Source organism: Neomonachus schauinslandi, chromosome 12, assembly GCF_002201575.2.
Source record: "Neomonachus schauinslandi chromosome 12, ASM220157v2, whole genome shotgun sequence".
Classification (NCBI taxonomy): Eukaryota; Metazoa; Chordata; class Mammalia; order Carnivora; family Phocidae; genus Neomonachus; species Neomonachus schauinslandi.
In genome coordinates this window covers 19,854,216-19,876,679 of record NC_058414.1, presented here as the reverse complement: position 1 = coordinate 19,876,679, position 22,464 = coordinate 19,854,216, and the positions used below count along the sequence as shown (strand labels likewise).

Below are 22,464 nucleotides of genomic sequence, written 5' to 3'. Positions count from 1 at the left end.
GGAAATCCCCTTAAGCATCAACATTTCTTCTAATTTTTTTATAAAAGTATTTTAAAATATAGCACACCTTTCCATAACGTAGATTTTTCCAAATCATTTATCTCCCAAACTGTTCTTATTAAAACTCCTTTCCTCATTGAAACAAACTAGTCATAAAGCTCTAAGGTATGCATTTGCCTATATAGTCACTATATTAATAATACAGATTTTCTTAAATAGGCACATGCAAGCACATACCTCCATATGTTTTTTAGTGCTTTCAGCAAAAAAAAAAAAAAAAATCTGCCAAGTCAAATAAAATTTATTGGTGTTGAATACATTTCCCCCCAAAATGTGACCAAAGGGTATACATTTGAGATATTTATTAGAAGCACTATTAAGCTTTGAGAAAGGTGGCTATAAAATATTGCCTACAAAAATAAGGTACCAATGCATTATTTTACTCAGAAGTTGAAAGCATAATTTATGCAATTTTTTTTTCATCCCTTAGGCAGTATTTTACATGTCACCCTTAAGCATGGTTCCATTTTTCTACAGTTCAGTAAAAATGCCTATTGCTGGGCTAATATATTCACAAAGACAAAGTGGCTACACCGATGCAATTTAATATCACATTTAGGGAAAACAAGAGAAGAGCACAGTAGGGGTAAACACTGTTCTCTTACAAATGACAACAAGAAATTCAACCTTTACCCCTGGGCAATAGAGTAAAATATACTGTGCTTTTTTTCATCCTTGGTAATAATTAATATTAGTATTCCTTACCACCAAAGTAACTTTACTCTTTTCAAATATGAAATATCCCCAAATAGTTTTTTAAAAATCTCTGGAAATAGGCACCTACTACAGAGTGTCTGACGGCAGAACAGAAATACACCCACATCAGGGTCCTATAGGAGTGGATTTGAGAATCTAATTTACTGCACCAGTGGAGACCGAGCACCACGGCAGTCGGGTCCTTCACTGCTCGAGAAGGGTCTGCCTCTGTCAAACAGCACCCCTGCCGACCTCGTCATCAGTGAAGTAGGCATTAAGTAAGCCTCCTTTACCATGTTTGCAAGGAAATGTCCCACGGTCTCAGTTATGGTTAAGAAAAAAAAATAGTAGGATTATTAGAAAATGTTAGCATTCAAGATATTTTCTGTGATTTATATAATTTACCTTAATAGCATCAAGTATTTAAGTTGGATATTACAGAGAATATTGGAATGCTGGCACAAGCCAAATGAAGCACAGAGAAATCACAGAAAAATAGCTTTTCACATTTTCTGATACTCTAGTATGCAGAGAATTTGTTTTCAGGAAAACTGTTGTTTGCCAACCTTAATATAAAGAAAATAATTAGTATGCGCAGAATTTGTTTTCAGGAAAACTGTTGTTTGTCAACCTTAATATAAAGAAAATAATCATACTTAAAGTCACTTCATATGAATATATTATAGCTAGATTTTAGGATGTTACCCTTTATGTTTACAAGGTTCACATTCTCACCTAATCAAAACATGTATGGGATAATATTTCATCAACTATGATTTCTGATTTTATGTGACTAGCATTTGATAAATGTTACTACTTTCTCTGTAAAAATATAAATCAAATAACCATATTATACAATAAACTAATTTTTAAGGTAAAGAGGTTTATAAGTCTATAAAATCAGCTTATTTGATTAAAAATTTACAAAAATAGTTTGAAATATTGTATATAAAGGACTGACATAATAGGGTAACTTTTATTTTTTTATTATTTTTTTAAATATTTTATTTGATAGAGAGAGCGAGCACAAGCAGGGGGAGTGGCAGGCAGAGAGAGAGAAGCAGACTCCCTGCTGAGCAGGGAGCCCAATGTGGGGCTTGATCCCAGAACCCCAGAATCATAACCTGAGCCAAAGGTAGACGCTTAACCAACTGAGCCACCCAGGCACCCCTAGGGTAACTTTTAATCATAAAGTATTTGAAATACACCCATGTAACTTTTTAAGTCCCACTTAGTTTATAATAAGCCAAATAAAACACACTGCTTCTTTGTCCATAACTTAACAAGTTTCAAGTCTTAACTGAGATTGTTTGATACCAATAGACACAACTAACAGAATCTAATTTAGTTACAACTAAATTTAATTGGGTATTAGCAAAATTTAGTTATGACACAGGTATTAAACAATCATGCTCCACAACACTAAGTTCAAGGCATGTCAGAAGGAAAGATTCAACAAACAAGTTTGTTCATTTTACTTGGAAGAAGACATTCAAATACCTATATTGTCAAATAACAGGGACTACTGAAGTGAAAAATTCTATTTTTATCTAGTCACCTTAAATATTTAAGTATTAGTTTTCCCTTTAAGTATTAAGTATCAGTTCCTTCATTCAGTCCTCCCAGTAAATACACACATAGGCCATTAACCCTAGTACAAGCTAGAAGAGGACAGATGCCCCAAGACCAAATGAAGGACCATGGAAGCCACAGACTGACTCGGAAGTCCTGAGGGCAGAAGCAGCATTCTCTTCACATTCGTATTCTCTTTATCTAACACAGTGCCTGCAACATAGCAGGCCTCAATAAGGATCTGTTAAATGAAATCTTAAGCAGAGAAAGAAAAACTTAATCCCAACCAAGGAAAGAGGGTAAACACTAACTTTGAAGTATGAATTAAGTAGATTAATTAGATTGAAATTTTTATTTTTAAATGTTTTCAAGTTAAATAATATTAACAAAATCCCTTCTATACTGTAAAAAAAAAAACAAAAACAAAAAACAAAATTATATAAATTTACCTAACAGCTACCTATATTTGAAGAAAATGCCAAAAATCTGTTTTTGGTTGAATAAAAGGTTAGCGGCCCTAACAAGTGTAGCAAAAACATCTTCCAGCTATGGTAAATTAGAGATGAAGCATCTACTTCAAAAAGCTCTCACAGATAAAATAACTAAATTATCATCGGCATTCTGACAGATGATGATTTGGAAAATATCACAATTATTAGTTTAAATATATCCTGTATAGCTTATAAAACCAACAACTAAATGAGCAGAAAGCTTAAGGTTATCTAAATGCTACTACCATTAATACAACCTTTTAATACATTAAAAGGTCAAGTTGATTCATGACCAAAAAATTAAACTGATGTAATATAGTCCAAATATATTCCATTATGTATATGGTATCATGATGTGAGTTCAAAAGCAGAGAAAGTAGAAATGGAAATGTGTATTTTTGAAAAAAATATATCTGTACATTATACTTTGCTCAAAAAAAATTCTTTATACTCTTAAAAATGAAAACCAATTTGTAAGAATATTTTAATTTTTCCTTATTAAATTATGCACATCTAAATAGAAAGCCATTCAGAAATTAGATATTAATTACTGAAAAAATTCAACTTGTCTACATGGTACATAGAACTATTTCTTAAAGGAACAATGTATGCTCCTTTTCTTATCTTTCAGCTACTTCTTGATACTGATTTAGAGTGCATTTTTATAATACAGGATATAACAATTATATTATTTTAAAACTTCTGAAGTGTACAATTACAGTAAACTATCTTCAAAACTAATTCTTCAACAAAATGCTAACTAATCAAATAGGATCAATGTTAATATGTAATATATGTGTAATTAAATCTCCTTAATTTTTTAAAGATAATCTTCCTTTTAAAAGTCACTTTAGAAACCACTACCAGTAATTTTAGAAATAAACTCTTCAGCAAGTTTATCCTCTGAGAAAAGAGAAGACGATATGACTTAATATATTAAAATAAGTAATATACATGACTACAACATTAAAGAACTGTTCCTACTATCTTCACCTAAATACAAGACTATGGAGGAAGTGGACAAAGATGAGTAAGAGAAGATACAGAAACATCAAAAGGATGAAATAAATCATGCAAAAATTTCCAAACAAATTATCATTTTTCTTCAAGGAAAAAAATAAAAAAATAAAAAAGCATAACCTGGTTTTAATATACTTCTGGAAAAAAAGGACAATTCAACAGTACTTCTTTTAAAGATGATAAATGGTCTTCAATAACATATCTGATCAAATTAAAATTTGAAAGTAATACCTCTAAACTTTACTACTTCCTGCATGTAAATGGTATAGTGGACCCATTCTAGCCACGCTAACAGGCAAAAAGAATGAAAACACCAGAATTAATGCTTTGCCATTCACAAAGTCTGTATACATATATAAGAGCTACATTTGTTTTATGTGACTGACAATTTTTAAAATGATCCATGATCTTGACTACAAGATTATATTAAATTGGGTAAGGCTAAACTTACCTTAAAAGTCTCAGAAAAATTTAAAAACCATATTTCAATTTGATAAATCTGAGCATTAATCTAACATAAAACGTTAAATGTGCTAATATTCTTTTACCTATTTATGAGACTAAAAAATTAACAGAATTTTACCTAAAATTTAATAGATAATAAATTCAGAAGAATACCAACTACAATACAATACTGTTACTAATACTATTATGAATTTGATTATTATTCTCAACTGGAATTTTAACAACTTTAAAGATTCCTTCAGCTACTATTTTTAATACTTTTTTACCGAATAGATTTAAATAGATTTGAATAAAATGCAATGGAAATAAAATTGCACTTCAAGAAAATTGTGAACATATATACCACATTTGATCAATGTGTTTTATGTAAAAAAAATAATAATTATGTAACTGGTAATTCAAACTAAAGGAACAGCAAATTACCATGAAATAAATCCTTAAAACAGTTGCATATGGAATAAATGATTAGAAAAATAATACATTATCATCTCATATAGACACATTAACAGCCAATGGAAAACACTCTACTTCCAGGTGGAAAATACTCATGCAACACAATTCTTTACCAATCTTATTTACATTTTCATGACCGTGTACACGTGTGTGCATACACACACATATATATCATTAAACATCTTCAGGCAATTGTATTTTTGTTCAAATAAACCAAAGCGTTCATTTAACAAACAGCTTTCTCTAAACATGAAAGACTATTAAGGAGTAACGCGGCTTCCTCAGTTCATCTTAAAGCTAGAATGCAGCAATATCGCCATCTAGTGTTCATATCAAATAAGCACTGCCAACACAAATGTCGGCATCCTTCTTTTGCTTAAAAAAATTTAAGTGAACTGAAGGAAATGTCATTCCTATGGGCAAGAGTAAAGTTTGATGGCTGAATGAAACCATATAAATAGAAAAGGTCACTGGGAATCAATGGGAAAGGAAAATAAACTTGTGGAAGAAACAGCCTTTTTCTGAATGATTTCTGCCACATTTTGTTCTGAAACACAGTATATATGCTACTTGATTTTCCTGGATACTTTATTGACCAAGCAAAAGTAGAGGTCAACTCCTTAGGGTTAGTTGCAACTATCCCTCTGTATACTCTCACCCTTTGTATCCCAGATGGGAATCACTGAGATCAAGTCTTAAATGATCTGTCATCAAATGAACACAAATTCACTTAAAGCCATGTTTTAAATATATAAAATTAATCATTTTGATTACTGCTAATGAGAAGAAATTAACAAAAACTTCATTTAGGTTGTTAAGATTGAAGAGAACTTCATTTCATTTAAAAAATAAAGATACATTTAGGCCAAGCTGTTTCTTAATTACATACATTACAGCATAAAGACTCAGGGTAGCTAGTAAATCTCCAAATCAGCAACCTCTTGTTGGTTTTGACCGTCTATCCCTATAAATGTAGACGTGCTGCTGGGAAAATCTGCATCCAAGTCTGGATGCTGCCAGTGATTTGCTGTGTGGCCTTGGGCAGATCTTTTGAGGCACTGAGCTTCAGTTCCCTCTCCTTTTCTAAAGATTAACCTAGTACGCGGCAAACTTTGTAAGATGCCAAACGCTCTAGCAACGTAAGGTACGATGTGGAAGGCATCAACAGCAAGGCAGGATGTGCGGTGATGGCAGGACTACTCGTCCTGGACCACAGCGACAACGACTGCTGTCACTACTACGATACAAGCCCATCCACTCTCAATGAAACTGAGGCGACAGTTCACAAATGTGTCTTGCTTTTTCCCAGTCCCATCCCTTCGCTCCTATCACCTTCCCTTCTTAAATCTCTAACTCTATCCACTGGAAGTAAGAGGTCAGCTTTATCTATTACTTTTCCTTTTTATTTACCCAATTTCTCATTTTTTTTTTGTACAGTAAACAGGTATCACTTACATAAACTAGAAATACTTAAACAAAACTCCTACTCATTCTCTACAGCCCAGCTCCATTTTTCACCTTTTCTGTGAAGCTGTTTTTCTCTCACCCTGCCCAACCCAGAAGCACTCTCTCTCTGCTCTAAAATTCTCAGCAGCACTACCCAGCATCCATTTACAGACTTATACCATTATTTTTATACATGTTTTATTCCCCCAGAATAAATTACAAGCTTTCCAAAAGAAGAAACATTTATCATCCTTCCCTCTCTCTCCTGTGCACAAAGGTAGCTTTTGAGCACTTGAGAAGTACAATCACATGTGATGCAAATGCCTTCCTTAACTGTCTACCTCACTTCTCTAGGCTTTGATTCTCAAAGATTTACTCATTGCGTCATACTGGGAATACCATTTAACCTTTCTAAAGCTCAATTCCTTTTAACAAAAATAATAATACCTGCTTTCTGTTTCATAGTTATTGCGATAGCAAAAAACAAAACAAAAAAATGATCTACTATATGTAGAAAGCTATTAACAAAATGTAAAGTCTGATTAAAAATTAATTTCAGGGGGTGCCTGGGTGGTTCAGTCAGCTTAAGCGTCTGCCTTAAGCCCAGGGTCCTGGGATCGAGTCCCACATCAGGCTCCTTGCTCAGTGGGGAGCCTGCTTCTCCCTCTGACCCTTCCCCCTCTTGTGCTCTCTCACTCTCTCAAATAAATATCTTTAATAAAAAAGTCACTATGACTTTTTAAAAATATGGAAAAAAATCCTTATAACACAGATTAAAACTGAATTAGATTTTTAAAGTTACCAGCATTAGGGCTGCCAATCTACCTACCTAAGCGAGTTATTTACAGAGCCTAATAACCAACTAGACTACCTTTCTTCAAGAACACAATAAATGTAGATATAATTTTCTATAAATGCTGACTTACGTAAAAATTATCTAACTTCAACGTTGAGAACGTTGAGAACATATCTGTTTTTGGTTCTCAAAGTCTTCTTTAAATGAATAAATAAAAGTTAGCATCATTAGGGGCGCCTGGCTGGCTCAGTCGGCTAAACATCTGCCTTCAGCTCAGGTCATGATCCGGGGATCCTGGGATCAAGCCCCAGGATGAGCTGCTTCTCCCTCTCTCTGCCCACCCTGCTCCCCAACTCGTGCTCTCTACCTCTCTCAAATAAATAAAATCTTAAAACAAAAAGTTACCGGGGCGCCTGGGTGGCTCAGTCGGTTAAGCGACTGCCTTCGGCTCAGGTCATGATCCCAGAGTCCTGGGATCGAGTCCCACATCAGGCTCCCAGCTCAGCGGGCAGCCTGCTTCTCCCTCTGACCCTCTCCCCTCTCATGCTGTTTCTCTCTCTCAAATAAATAAATAAATAAAATCTTAAAAAAAAAAAAAAAAGTTACCACCATACATTAGATTACAAGTCAAACATCCATTCAGGGACTAAATTTATTTGCAGCGAATTTAAACATAAATGTTAGTATTTATATATTTCTCAACCTAAAAGCATATATAGAGAACAAAATGCTCACTGCAAAATCTGAAGTGCTTTTTAATAATACTAGTCACATCATTTGTTTTATCTTCTAGCCATTCATACCATGTGCTAAGAACTGTTTTTCTGGACCATTTAAGAAATCTATTGTGACTATATATTTTTTTTTTATTCTTATGTTAATCCCCATACATTACATCATTAGTTTTAGATGAAGTGTTCCATGATTCATTGTTTGTGCATAACACCCAGTGCTCCATGCAGAACGTGCCCTCCTCAATACCCACCACCAGGCTAACCCATCCTCCCACCCCCCTCCCCTCTAGAACCCTGTTTTTCAGAGTCCATCGTCTCTCATGGTTCGTCTACCCCTCCGATTTCCCCCGCTTCATTCTTCCCCTCCCGCTACCTTCTTCTTCTTTTTTTTTTCTTAACATATATTGCATTATTTGTTTCAGAGGTACAGATCTGAGATTCAACAGTCTTGCACAATTCACAGCGCTTACCAGAGCACATACCCTCCCCAGTGTCTATCACCCAGTCACCCCATCCTTCCCACCCCACCCCCCACTCCAGCAACCCTCAGTTTGTTTCCTGAGATTAAGAATTCCTCATATCAGTGAGATCATATGATACATGTCTTTCTCTGTTTGACTTATTTATTGTGACTATATTTTTAATAGATTTTTCTTAAAATGTCAACAAAAAAATGCTTAATGACTTTTTTTTAAGAAGTCATATTTCATATTTTTATGCTACTGCTGCCATCTAGTGAAAACTTTGAGAACTTAATCATTCTGGAAATTTTTTAGTATCATACTGTTGACATATATATGAGGAATAAGGATATTATAGATTACGTTCTTATAAATACTTTTTTTTTTTTTTAAAGATTTTATTTTAATTTGAGACAGAGAGACAGAGTACAAGCAGAGGAGCGGCAGGCAGAGGGAGAAGCAGGCTTCCTGCGGAGCAGGGAGCCCAACGCGGGGCTCCATCCCAGGACCCTGGGATCATGACCTGAGCCAAAGGCAGACGCTTAATGACTGAGCCACCCAGGCGTCCCTTACAAATACATTTTTAAAAATTTTGTGTTCATTAGATTATATTTCTACATAATAATTCATCAATTTAATCATGAAGCCACTTATTTGATCAGCAAGATAATTATAAGCATTTAATTTAAAAATTCCTTTATTGAAAAAAGAAAACATCTGGAAACATCAAGTTGGTTGTCATCAAGTTATAACTGTAAACAGAAGCAAATTCAGGGATACCCTCAAAGTTTCTATATTTGGAGTTTTCAAGTACTTACCAAGAACACTGCTCACTGCTTAGTTAAAGCAGTAACACATGCTGACTAAAAATCCACATGGCTAGAACTATACCAACTATACTACCTGGAGAATTCCATAAAGACAGAGAGGACAGATAAAAACCTATTAAGCAAGCTTACCTGGGAAAAGATGTTTGCTGTTGGAGCAACTCTACTGTCCACAATACTATATAATATTGCTAATAATCTGTCCAGTGGAAATGGTTTTGGTCCGAGAAGATGATTGCTTGTCTGTAACAAAAAGAACATGGATTTTCTTCTTATAGCAGAACTCACTTTCTGTCCACAAATTCCCAGTAACAATATACGTGTACCTCAAAGATCCTAACAATTCTAACTTTTAGTCTCTACGTTAAAACCTTAGCTGATATAATGACTTATCTTTCAACATTTTCAAGATTTTCTGACTTAGCATAAACAGGTATTAAATAAACAGCTCACAAGTTATCTATTTCTAGTCCTGAACATCACACCAATTTTGTTGTTATAACCAGATGGTAAGTGAGTTAAGCCAGGTCATTTGTCATAATAGTCCATAACCAAAACCAGGGTCCAGGTCCTAACTCCTTGACTAGAACCTACTCCTTATTTCTCACTAGTCATTCCTTTTTGTGCCATCACCAGGAAAATACACTTGTTCAACATTAATAGTTCTAAAAAGATCAGTTATAGTAAATACTAGCTTAGAAAACGAATAAAAGACTTGATAATTTGTGAATAAGCTGTCAGCCTGAAACAAAACGTAAAATTTAAAAATGGAAAGATCATAAAATGTACGTATTTGTGTACAAAACCATAAGGTACAATTTCTTGTCATCAGAAAACTGAAGTGCTCAAGGTCCACTCTAAGATAATTTTAGTAGCACTGTTAGAAGGGTTAAGTACTCTGTATTAGTGATGCCAAATAAATGGAAATCTGTATTTACATGCATTAGAAAAACTATTTCTTTAAAGAATGACTGTAAATAAAAATACCTAAATACCTACGCAGAATTACAAAATGAAGTATATGTTTACCTCAGCTATTTGTATCTAAAAAATAGTTTAGAAATCATTTTCCAGGTCTTAAATTTTACATCCTTTCTCATTAAATACTTCAAACATTTAGAAAAGTACAGAGACTGATATAATAATGTGCTCAGCACCCAATTTTATCAAGCCCTAACAGTATGTGTTATATACAAAGAAAGAAAACAGTAGATCAGTTACAGATAAACTGAAGCTCCCTTACACCTCTCTCACATCCCATTTTCTCCCTAAATGGAACCACTCTCCAGAATTTGGTGTTTTTACCACTTCCATGACGATTTTTATACTGCTACTACAGATGTATTCATAAACAATATACAGCACTGTCTGCAAGATCTAATCTCATATAAATGATATTATTTTGGACGTATCACTCTACCAAGTTCCTTTTTTCCTTCAATATGTTTTTTGAGGTTTATCCATATGGATACATGCACTTCTAAGTCCCATTTTTAAGCAACCCTACAGAACTCCATTTTATGACAAATCACTATCTACTTCTAAAAATTCATCACTATAACTCATCACAAATAACCCTGTGATGGACCATCCTGTACATTTCCCCTTGCGCACATGTGTGAGTTTCTCTAAGTGGGACTGAGAAACTAAAGCAGAAAGCAGAGGGCAGACACAATGCTGTATGATCACCAACACTTCTGTCTGGGGCCCAGGGAAGACTACATTTCTCAGTATCTCCTGCCCTTAGATGACTGGGGGGGTGAATGTGATATCACCTACTTCCAAGCCTGGCCTTTCAAACCTTTAATCTTCTTGCAATCCTTTAATCTTCTTACCCTTTGGTGGCCACTTTAGAAATCACCATGTTTTACTTGGCATCACTACAAATAGGGCCACCCAACCCATACTCCACTGTGTCATAAGGAACATATAAATCTTTGTTATGTTAATCCACTAAGGGTTTGGGGGTTTGTTTTTTGCTACAGCATAGCCCAGCCTATCGTGACCATACAAAGTACAATCACATATTAACTTTATTATCACCAACCTACAGAATATACAGGCTCTTATTCTTCTACATTCTCACCAATAAAATCAACAGACTTTTTTTTTTTTTAGTTTTGCCAATCCAAGAATATGAAATAACTTTAATAATTTTAGTTGTTGTTTAAAGTTTCAATTCTCAAAAAAAATAAAAATAAAGATTAATTTCTGTCATTAGTGAATGAGGCTGATAATCATGTCAGGTTTGTTAGACATTCAGGTTCCTTTTTATATCATTTACCCACTTATCAACTGGATTTTTGCCTTTCTCTTACTGGTTTATGTAAGTCTTAAAAAAAATTCTAGATACTAATCATTTGTCGCTTGTGTGAGTTTAAGAATAGTGGTTAACATCGGGGCTCCTGGGTGGCATAGTCAGTTTAGCATCTGACTTGTGGTTTTGGTTCAGGTCATGATGTGAGGGTCATGAGATCCAGTCCCATGTTGGCTCCGCGCTCAGAGCAAAGTCTGCTTGAGATTGTCTCTCTCCCTCTCCCTCTACCACAGAAGTACTGTGAATTCTGCCCCCACATCAGTGTTAAGCCCTAGTTTCTAGTTGAAATTCTCAGGGAAGACTTTTGTCCTCCCTTCACAAAGAGTCAGAGTTTGGCAGGGAAATCTCCTTACCAAATCCGTTTGCTTGGAAAGGAAAAATTTTCACTTTTTAGATTTTCTGGTTAGAAACACATATCCAATTTAAAGTTAAAGTGTTCTAGTGGCACGTGAGACATACGATACTTCCCTTCCTCACTGAACTGGTTTTGTGTGCTATACGTGCAAACTGGCTCCCCTCCTAGAGGGGAAGGCAAAGTCTGAGAAATGCCTACTAAATCCACTATAGAACTCATTACAGAGAATGAAGGCCTGTAAAAATAGATCAAAAAAGGAAATCAAACTTTTGAAGAGTTAAATGGCATCAAATTTGGTGTCAAGTTACACGAAGAAAAACAGAAACAGAAACTTAGAGTTATGAATATTTATACTAGAAAAACTAAAACTAGAAACAATTCAGAGAAGAGGGGAATGAGACTATGGGCGAGGACAGGGGGAAAACAGTCGCTTTTCTACATAAACTGATGGGCAAATAATCTGGTATCACACACAGGCATTAGTTGAATTAAAAAATAAAATCTTAAAAAATCAGTGTCAGCTGAGGACAGAGAAAAAGAATTATACAATTGAAGATATACAGTATTTTCAAAACAACTGTTACAATAATTATTCATGTGGTTTGCTTTTTAATGTGTAATGGCTTGATTAGATTGAGAGCCTCATGAAGGCAGAGACAATGGCTATTCTGTTCTCTGCTCTAGAGTGCCTAGCATAAAATAAGCATTCAATCAAGATTTCAGGAAGAGGGAAGAAAAATATAAACTAGGGACGCAGGGAGCTTTCAGTTAAGCTCAGATTTTACAGTGACATGAACCAAAGACAAAAGAGGCTACTATAAAGGTCAAATCAATAAGAATCCCATCAAGAGAACTACAGTTCCTTTACAACTAGAGATATTTTCATGAGGTCTTTGCTCATATGGTTCTGTCAAGACTGTCCTTCTTGGGGACTTGTGATAATCCACTCATTCCACAGGGGTGGTCTCAAGTGCCAGGAAGTCACAGTCCTCACTGACCTTCATACAGCACTCATATATCTCCCACCTCAAAATCCTTAAACGGGTTTTCTCTGTCTAAAGAACAGGCCTAAAATTCTTAGCCTTATGTTCATTCTTCAATTTTCTTTATTCTACCTATTCATTTGTAAACACCCGCAAATACCACCAAGTGCTGAGAGACAGAGGTGAATAGATGGGCTTCCTTCCCTTAAGGAACTGGTGAGTGATAAAATTCCTCCATTACCTGGCCTCACATGACTTTTCTCTGAAACTCACTTGACACTTCAGCCAATTACATTTCTTTACTTTTTTTTTTTGCCCTACATTTTCTCACCTCTGCTCTTGGCCCTAATCATTACCTCAAGTGAAATAGCCCTTCTCCCATCTTAGCACATCCAGTTCCCATCATTCTTTTTTTTTTTTTAATTTGAGAGAGACAGCAGAGTGAGCAAGAGAGAACAAGGCGGGGGGGGGGGGGGGGCGGGGAAGAGGGGAAGAAGCAGACTTTCTGCTGAGCAGGGAGCCTGACATGGGGCTTGATCTTAGGACCCTGAGATCGTGACCTGAGCCAAAGGCAGACACTTAACCAACTGAGCCATCCAGGCGCCCAGTCCCCATCATTCTTGAGTACCCATTCATATGCAAGCCACACAGATCCTTCTCTGACCACCCAGCTGTAAGTACTCCCTCCTAACAATCCTTTATTACCCAAAGCAACCACACACATAAGAAAGAAGGTTCAAAATCAACGATCTGCCAGCGGTGGAAAGCCTAATCACAGACGTCTCAGGGAAGAGGCCATACAAGAAAAAAATTTTCCATTCCAAGCAAATGGATCTGGTAAGGAAATTTCCCTGCCAAACTCTGACTCTGTGAAGGGAGGACAAAAGTCTTCCCTGAGAATTTCAACTAGAAACTGGGGCTTACTTAAAGCTGATGTGGGGGCAGAATTCACAGTACCTCTCTGGTCTGAAAACCCCCACGGCTAAGAACCAAATTTCAAATGATCACAGGTTACTGGTGTTCTTAAGTGCCTGCACAGAAGTAAATGTAAAACCTTTCTAAAGGAACACACCTCAGGCCTCAAAAATTCCAAGATGAAGTTCAGCCAACAATTAAAAATAATAAAATGTTCAGGAGCAAGGCATTATGCACATGAACCAGCAAAAACAGAAAATGGAGAATTCGTAGATCGACAAGGACTTCTAATACTAGAATATACAAGAGAATATAAAATATTTCTATGTTAAAGAAAAATGGGACTAAGAAAAATATAAAAGTAATCAAACTTGAAATAAACCAATGAAACATCTAAAAATTACAATGACATTACTGGAATTATAAAATGATTTAACCAGAAGAGACAAAGCCAGAGAGAAAGTTAGAACACAGAACTGAAGAGATCACCCAGAATACAGCACACAGAGACCAAAGGTAATAAAGAACGAGAACGACTTAAGAGACGAAGAGGACAGAATGGGAAGGTCTGACATATCTAATCAGTGTCTCAGGAAGACATGTTAGAAGCTAATATTTGAAAAGTTAATTCATCAAACTGAATAAAGGCATCATTATTCAAATTCAGGAAACAAAACGAATCCCAATTAAAAAATTCAATCCCAGATCCACCATAGTGAAACAGTAAAAACACTAAAGGAAAACGAGAAGAGAACTTATAAGCAGCTAGAGAAAAACACAGATATCAACAAAGGAATAACAGACTAACAGCGAATTTTTTAGTAGCAACAATAAAGCCAGAGACAGCAAAACAATGTCTTCAAAGTCGTGAGAAAATACTATCATTTTAGAAGGGCATACTGAGAAAAACTGCTTTTAAGAATAGGACTGAGAAACAAGACTCACAGCTTCTGTGGTGCAAAGTTTACAGGTAGAACTTCTCTTATCATTTACCGAGAGAGGCTTCAGTGGTTTTGATGTACAAAGCAGAACGTGTCTGAGCAGTCCACACGCTCCTTCCCCCAATTTCAACATGGCCCCACACCCTGCCTTCAAACGTGCTCAGGGCCTCTGATTTCTAAGCTGTTCCAGATTCCTCAGGTCAAATCTGCTTGCTTTTGGGCTTAGGTGCCTGCCTTCTCGGCCTATTTAGTAATCTGCACATCTACCTACAAAGCAGTTCCAAGTTGTGTGGGTCTCTCATCCACTTAGTCCCTATGTGTTCACCTTTCTTGTTTCTTCAGGGTCATTTTTGTGTGAGCTTCAAAGGGGAAAAAAGGAAAACCAGCTGTGTTTAGTTAAAAATTCCAGGGTAATCTTTTTCATCGATGAATTCACTAAAAGAACTTGTCAACTCACTTTTATCTCTAATACCAGCTCACTTGAATGTGTCTTCGCCACCACATTCAACATAACAAAATACAACATTATAATGGTACCTTACCATAACTTCTTACATCCAAATGACTAATAAAAGCATGCATTTATCCACTTTCTACAGTACCTTGAATTCATGAGTTTTTCCCAAGAAAGAAATTAAAAGGTAAATACCTTTTCATGTTTCTTTAGAAAGTTAGTTTTCTTGATTTTCCCATGATGCTGCAATTAAGGAAAGTAACTGTTAAGATGGAAAAAAAAGGTAATACTCCACAAAAACAGAAAACCAAATTTAAAACAACGGCATATATAACACTAATTTACATATCTTAGGCTTTCTTATTTTATTTACTACCACCTAAAATATCAACATATTTTAGGCTGCTTTGACTTAGATTTCAATCATATACAAGATTACTTCTGTATGTAAAGAAAAAGGTGTTAAAACAAAATGGCGATACTTCCTAAGAGATGAAATTATTGTACTGACTTAGTACAGCATATTTGTTTTGTCTGTTGTTTTTTTTTTAAAGATTTTGTTTATTCACCTGTCAGAGAGGGAAAGAGGGAGAGAGACAGAGAGAGAGCACACAAGCAGGGTGAGCGGCAGGCAGAGGGAGAAGCAGGCTCCCCGCTGAGCAAGAAGCCCGATGCGGAACTCGATCCCAGGACCCTGGGATCATGACCTGAGCCGAGGGCAGATGCTCAACCAACTGAGCCACCCAGGCATCTCCAGCTTATTTGTTTCTATAAAAACAAAACTTCCAAAGATAAATGGGTTTTTATTCATCCCTTAAGGCAGGCTGTCAATTCGCGTAAGAAACACTGACTGACACCATTTGGTTGAGCACTTGGAATTTAATAGTGGAGAAAAAACAGATGTGGTCCTTGTCTTCATGAAACAAAGAGACTAGTGGGAGAGATAAGCAAAACAACAAATAAAAAATTACAAATATATTCAATAATGAATCAAATTGCATTTTTTTTCCCAAAAGAAAACAATTCCACAATGGGATTTCTCCAACTAACGTACATGCAGAAGAGGCTTCCGAATGTTCTAGATAACGCTGTATGGAGTGCATGGCACTACTGTAGGAGCTCTAGAACAATAAAGGAGTTACCACACTTAAAATTATTCCCATCTCTCACACTTCACAGAAAACCTTATTTATGTATTTTTTAAATCTAGAACTATTACCTAAAGTATACCTGAACTCTCCTGTGAAGCTATCTACTTTCCCCAATCAGGTTGTGACCTTAATTTAAAGTTTTTGAAGACTAAGTCCTAAATATACATTTAGCAATCTCTTATTCTAATCTCTGCCCCTGAGAAACTTACAGGTGTTGAGAAATTTCAAAACATTCCTGGAATCTTCAAAAACAAAGTAAGAAGAAATAATTATTACCTTAAGGAAGAACCTCTTGTCAGTTCTTGCTGGATTGTATGAAGCGAGGTATGCAGCAATTAGAATAAACTTAGAGTAATATGGAAGCTCCACATGAGTATATGCTGAGAGACCTACATAACAAAAATCTTTTATGAAGGCATTTGACAGGCTACCATTAGATTTTAAGTATCTCTTATCTTTTCTCACTTATCTTTTGACTTCCATATGGTGTTCTGTGGTAAAAATGACCTACTCCGTAAGTTTAAATTATAATAATGGGCAGTGCCAGTGAACATTACTATTAATCATCTGCTTGCTCTTTCTATGATTTTCGCTTAGCTCCTCCTATTCTGAAGTCTAAATCCTACCCTTCCTGCCCTTCAAAGCCACACTTTCCATTAAACTTCCCTGCTGCTCTCCTATCATACAAAAATAGAAAATCTATCCCTACTATGAATTCCTACTTTGTGGATTTCACTTATGCCCCTGTAACTTTATACGTTGTATTAACAGTTGTACATAAATTATATTTCTTACCAAGCTATAATATTTGCTGAAGGAAACACATCTGGGTTTTTGTTTTTGTATCCCTACGGTACCCCACACATAGGAAATAACTAAATGCATGGATAAATAAAACAAAGGAGCCGGTCAAATAGCATCGATTTTTACAGGAAAGAAAGGAATCTGATATTTACTGAATATCTAGCACAGACACTGTGCTAGGTGCCGCCTTATTACTGAGGCATCTCCAAATCTTTGCAGTAACTTAAAGTTAGACATTCTTTTCATTTTAGCTGAGGACACTAAGTTGGGCTCAGGGTCATACAGTTAGGGAATAGTGCAGACCAATCACTGTAGATTTTCTAATGCCAGCATCTATTTCTTGCCATTGGAACACCACAACTGAAAATCACTTGTACAGCATCTAGGGCATTTAGAAACCAAAACAGACAAAAGAGAATTGCAACACCACTTAATTTTACACCATTTCCTCTAACCACTAGCCAGTGATCTACTTTTTAAAATAAGAATATTTTAGATACTTGCTCAATTTTTTTAAGTAAAGTTGTTCTATTGGGATAAATCCAAAGTAATAGTTTCTTCAAATAAAACAAAAGCACAGTTTTTTTAAACATAACCAACAGAAACGCATCCCCCAAACTGAGTTAACATTAAACTCAAGAAATACATATATACTGAGATAAAATTGTCATACAACTGAACAAAAGCATTTAAAGAAATTAAACTGCTTGATTTTTACATGACATCGTCCAACATTTAGAAAATAGAAAACTGGTATTCGAATTATTTCCCCTCATAAATTGGAGCTTCACTTAAGAGAAAATCATTAATTAAAATATCATAGTAGTTTGTAAATTATTTTTCGTAACACTATTTACTGACTGATGCTAACTTTAGTATTAACTTCAGTATCTCGATTATTAGTAATCAAAGAAAATGTCTCTCGTAACTGTTTCGATACTTCCTTTGATACCTTTAAGTTGTGCTGGATCTGTGTCATCTTTCTGTAGCTTTTCCCACTGTGAACTGAAAGAAAATAGAACAGCAATAATGGTTTGAAAATATATGAAATCAATATACTGTACTTAGAGTCCTAGAAAAAGTAATTTTTTGGTTTAAGAAAATAGCCAATTTCCTTATAAGACAATATAAATGCAATGTACATGTTTGTGCCTCAACGAAATCATTTAGTATTAGAATATAAACTTACATATCAATATCCAGATGTTAACTTTTATCTCTTTTCCTGATAATTTTAAAGCTATCAAAAAGTACCAATAAATAAATAACATCACCTATTCTTCAGTAAAACTCCCAATGCTCCAGTTAGCATATTAGATGCAACTGATATACACCATTTCTAACTCCTTAACAATCTCTTTTTTTAAGTTTTATTTACTTATTTGAGAGAGAGCACAAGCGGAGGAGAGGGGCAGAGGGAGAGAAGCAGGCTCCCCGCTAAGCAGGGCACCCGATGTGGGGCTTGATCCCAGGACCCTGGGATCATGACCGGAGCCAAAGGCAGATGCTCAACCGACTGAGCCACCCAGGCTCCCCTGCATAACAATTTCTTTAAATAAGTGCCATTACATCAGAAAATTGAGGCCCATAGGTTAAGTTGCCCAAGGACACCCGGCCAGTCAGTAACAGAGCTAAGACCTGAATCCTTATAGAATGCCTGCAAAGTTCATGGCATTTCCACTGTCCCCTCTGATTTTACTTGCAATTAAAACTATTAAACACCCCAAATATTATTAAGAATATGAAGTCATGATATGACAAATCAAATTCATTAGGAAACACATTATAGTGTAGGAAAAAGACTACCCTGAGAGACAGAAATTTTAGCTATATGACCTTGAATAAATCAATAACCTTCTCACCAAAAAATAAGGCAGTTAGATGCAATGATCTTTAAGAACCCTCTCAAACTCTTTAACTCAGCTCTTAAAATACTAATTTAAAAATAAATGCCAGACCAGAACTAAATATCCCAAATCAAACTGTATGTATTTTTTCAAATCTGCAAGCATAGCTGAAAATTATGGAAATATAGACACACCTCATTTTATCATGCTTCACTTCACTGTGCTTTGCAGATAGTGCGTTTTTTACAGATTGAAGGTTTGTGGCAACCCTGGATCAAGCAAGTCTATCAGTGCCATTTTTCTTACAGCAATTGCTCACTTCATCTCTTTTTGTCACATTTTGGTAAATTCCCATATTAATTTCAAATTTTTTCATTTTTATTATTTCTTATGGTGATCTGTGACCAGTGATCTTTGGTATTACTATTCTAATTGTTTTGGGGGTCACAAACTGCACCCACAGAAGATGGCAAACATAACTGCTCCACTGCCTGGCTAGTCCCCCATCTCTCCCTCTCCTTGAGCCCTCCTAGTCCCTGAGACACAACAATATTGCCAATTAATGGCACAACACAACACAACTGCTTTTTAAGGGCCTTAAGATTTTTGGAATGGTCATTGAGCATTGGCTTCAACTTAAAAGTCACCAGCTACATTAGCCCCTTACATGAGAGTCAGCTCTGTAGCTATGAAAGTCCCATTTCATGGGGTTTAAAGAAAGAAGCCGTCTCTCTAACATAAAAGTGCAGGGTGAAGCAGAAGGTGCTGACGTAGAAGCTGCAGCAAGTTACTTCAGGCACAACACAACAATCAGGCCAATTAATAACCCTACAATGGCCTCTGAGTGTTCAAGTGAAAGGAAGAGTTACATGTCTCTCACTTTAAATCACCAGCTAGAAATGATTAAGCTTAGTGAGGAAGTCCTTTGAAAAGCTGAAATAGACCAAAAGCTAGGCCGCCTCTTGCACCAACCAGTTAGCCAAGTTTAAGTTCAAAGAAAAAGTTCTTAAAGGAAACTGAAAGTGCTACTCCAGTGCACACACAGAAAATAAGAAAGCAAAACAGCCTTATTGCTGATATAGAGAACATTTCATGGATATGGACATGATATGGACAGAAGATCAAACCAGCCACAGCACTTCCTTAAGCCAAAACCTAATCCAGAGCAAGGCCCTAACTCTCTTCAATTCTATGAAGGTTGAGAGGGGTGAAGAAGCTATAGAAAAAAGGTTTGAAGCTAGCATTTTCATGGGGTTTAAAGGAAGAAGCCGTCTTCTCTAACAAAAGTGCAGGGTGAAACAGAAGGTGCTGACGTAGAAGCTGCAGCAAATTATTTCAGAAGATCTACCCAAGATCATGAATGAAGGTGGCTACACTACACAACAGGTTTTCAGTGTAGGTGAAACAACGTTCTATTGGAAGAAGATCCCATCTGGGACTTTCATAGCTACAGAGCTCTCTTGTAAGGGGCTAATGTAGCTGGTGACTTTAAGTTGAAGCCAATGCTCAAGGACCATTCCAAAAATCTTAAGGCCCTTAAAAATGATGCTAAATCTACACTGGAGAGGGTATGTGCTATGGTGAGCGCTGTGAATTGTGCAAGACTGTTGAATCTCAGATCTGTACCTCTGAAACAAATAATGCAATATATGTTAAGAAAAAAAAAAAAGAAGAAGATAGCAGGAGGGGAAGAATGAAGGGGGGGAAATCAAAGGGGTAGACGAACCATGAGAGACGATGGACTCTGAAAAACAAACTGAGGGTTCTAGAGGGCAGGGGGTTGGGGGAATGGCTTAGCCTGGTGATGGGTATTAAAGAGGGCACGTACTGCATGGAGCACTGGGTATTATGCACAAACAATGAATCATGGAACACTACATCTAAAACTAATGATGTAATGTATGGGGATTAACATAACAATAAACGAATTTTTAAAAAATGATGCTAAATCTACTCTGCCTCTGCTCTATCAACGGAACAACAAAGCCTGGATGACAGCACGTGTACAACATGGTTTACTGAACATTTCAAGCCCACTGTTGAGACCTACTGCTCAGAAAAGATTCCTTTCAACATATGACTGCTTACTGACAATGGACCTGGTCACCACCCAAGAGCTCTGATGATGAGATGGACAATGAGATTAATGTTGTTCTCACACCTGCTAACACAGAGTTCCGTTCTGCAGCCTCCTGATTAAGGAGTCATTTCAACTTTATAGTCTTACTATTGAAGAAATACCTTTCTCAAGGCTAAGGCTGCCATAGATAGTAATTCCTCCAATGGATCAGGGCAAAGTCAATTGAAAACCTTCTGGGAAGGATTCACCAGTCTAGACGTCATTAAGAAAATTCATGTTTCATGGGAAGAAGTCAAAATATCAACATTAACAGGAGTCTGAAAGAAGCTGATTCCAACCCTCATGGGTGACTTTGAGGGGTTCGAGACTTCGCTGGAAGAAATAACTGCAGAAGGGGTGGAAGAGCAAGAGAACTAGAATTAGAAGTGGAGCCTGAAGATGTAACTGAATTGCTGCAATCTCATGACAGAACTTGAATAGATAAGGAACGGCTTCTGATGAACAATGGAAGTGATTTCCTGAAATGGAATCTGGTTAAGATGCTAATGAAGATTTTTGAAATGACAACAAAGGATTTAGAATATTACATAAATTTAGTTGATAAGGTGGCAAGAGGATTTAAAAGTACTGACTCCAATTTTGAAAGTTCTACTGTGGGTAAAATGCTATCAAACAGCATTGCAAGCTACAAAGAAATCGTTCATGAAAAGAAGAGTCGGGGCGCCTGGGTGGCTTGGTCGGTTAAGCGTCTGCCTTTGGCTCAGGTCATGATCCCAGGATCCTGGGATCGAGCCCCACATCAGGCTCCCTGCTCGGCGGGAAGCCTGCTTCTCCCTCTCCCACTCCCCCTGCTTGTGTTCCCTCTCTCACTGTGTCTCTGTCAAATAAATAAATAAAATCTTAAAAAAAAAAAAAAAAAGAAAAGAAGAGTCAACAGATGCAGCAAATTTCACTGTTGTCTTAAGAAACTGCCACAGCCACCCTAACCCTCAGCAACCACCACCCTGATCAGTGAACAGGCATCAACATCAAGGCAAGAGCCTCCACCAGCAAAAAAAAAATTACAACTCACTGAAAGCTCAGATGATGGTTAGCATTTTTTAGCAATAATATATTTTTTATTAAGGTGTATGTACACTGTGGGGTTTTTTTTAAGATAATCTATTACACTCTTAATAGATGAGAGTATAGTGTAAACTAACTTATATATGCACTGGGAAGACAAAAAATTCATTTGACTCACTTTATTGCATTTGTTTTTTAATTGCAGTAGTCTGGAACAGAACCTGCAATATCTCCAAGGTATGCCTGTACAGCAATACGGGAAATTCTGACAGACTACTAGTAACCTATGTGGAGAGCAGACCTAGTACAACGAACTGACTCTCAAAACAGATCACTTCCTCCACCTTATAGCTCAATATTGCTTCAGAGATTATAAGGCATTTTCACATTCATTTCTTATAAATGCAAATAAAAATAAATTTTTATCATTTACATTGTTACAACCCAGACTTTGAGACAGTTCAAATTGATAAAGAGTTTCTTACATAGCAATTACCCATTTAATGTTATTTGAACTTGCAAAGGACAACC

At 36.1% G+C, this 22,464-nt stretch overlaps 1 protein-coding gene across 1 annotated transcript in view; it reads right to left on the bottom strand.

Annotated features, from left to right (window-relative positions):
* Positions 1-22,464, bottom strand: part of ORC5 (origin recognition complex subunit 5) — an 87,308-nt gene that overhangs the window by 28,895 nt on the left and 35,949 nt on the right. Inside the window, exons 9-12 of the mRNA XM_021682889.2 lie at positions 17,894-17,946; positions 16,414-16,526; positions 15,182-15,229; positions 9,154-9,264 (exon numbers count right to left, since the gene is read on the bottom strand). Of these exons, the coding sequence (XP_021538564.1) occupies positions 9,154-9,264; positions 15,182-15,229; positions 16,414-16,526; positions 17,894-17,946 (325 nt within the window). The remainder of the gene's footprint in view (positions 1-9,153; positions 9,265-15,181; positions 15,230-16,413; positions 16,527-17,893; positions 17,947-22,464) is intronic.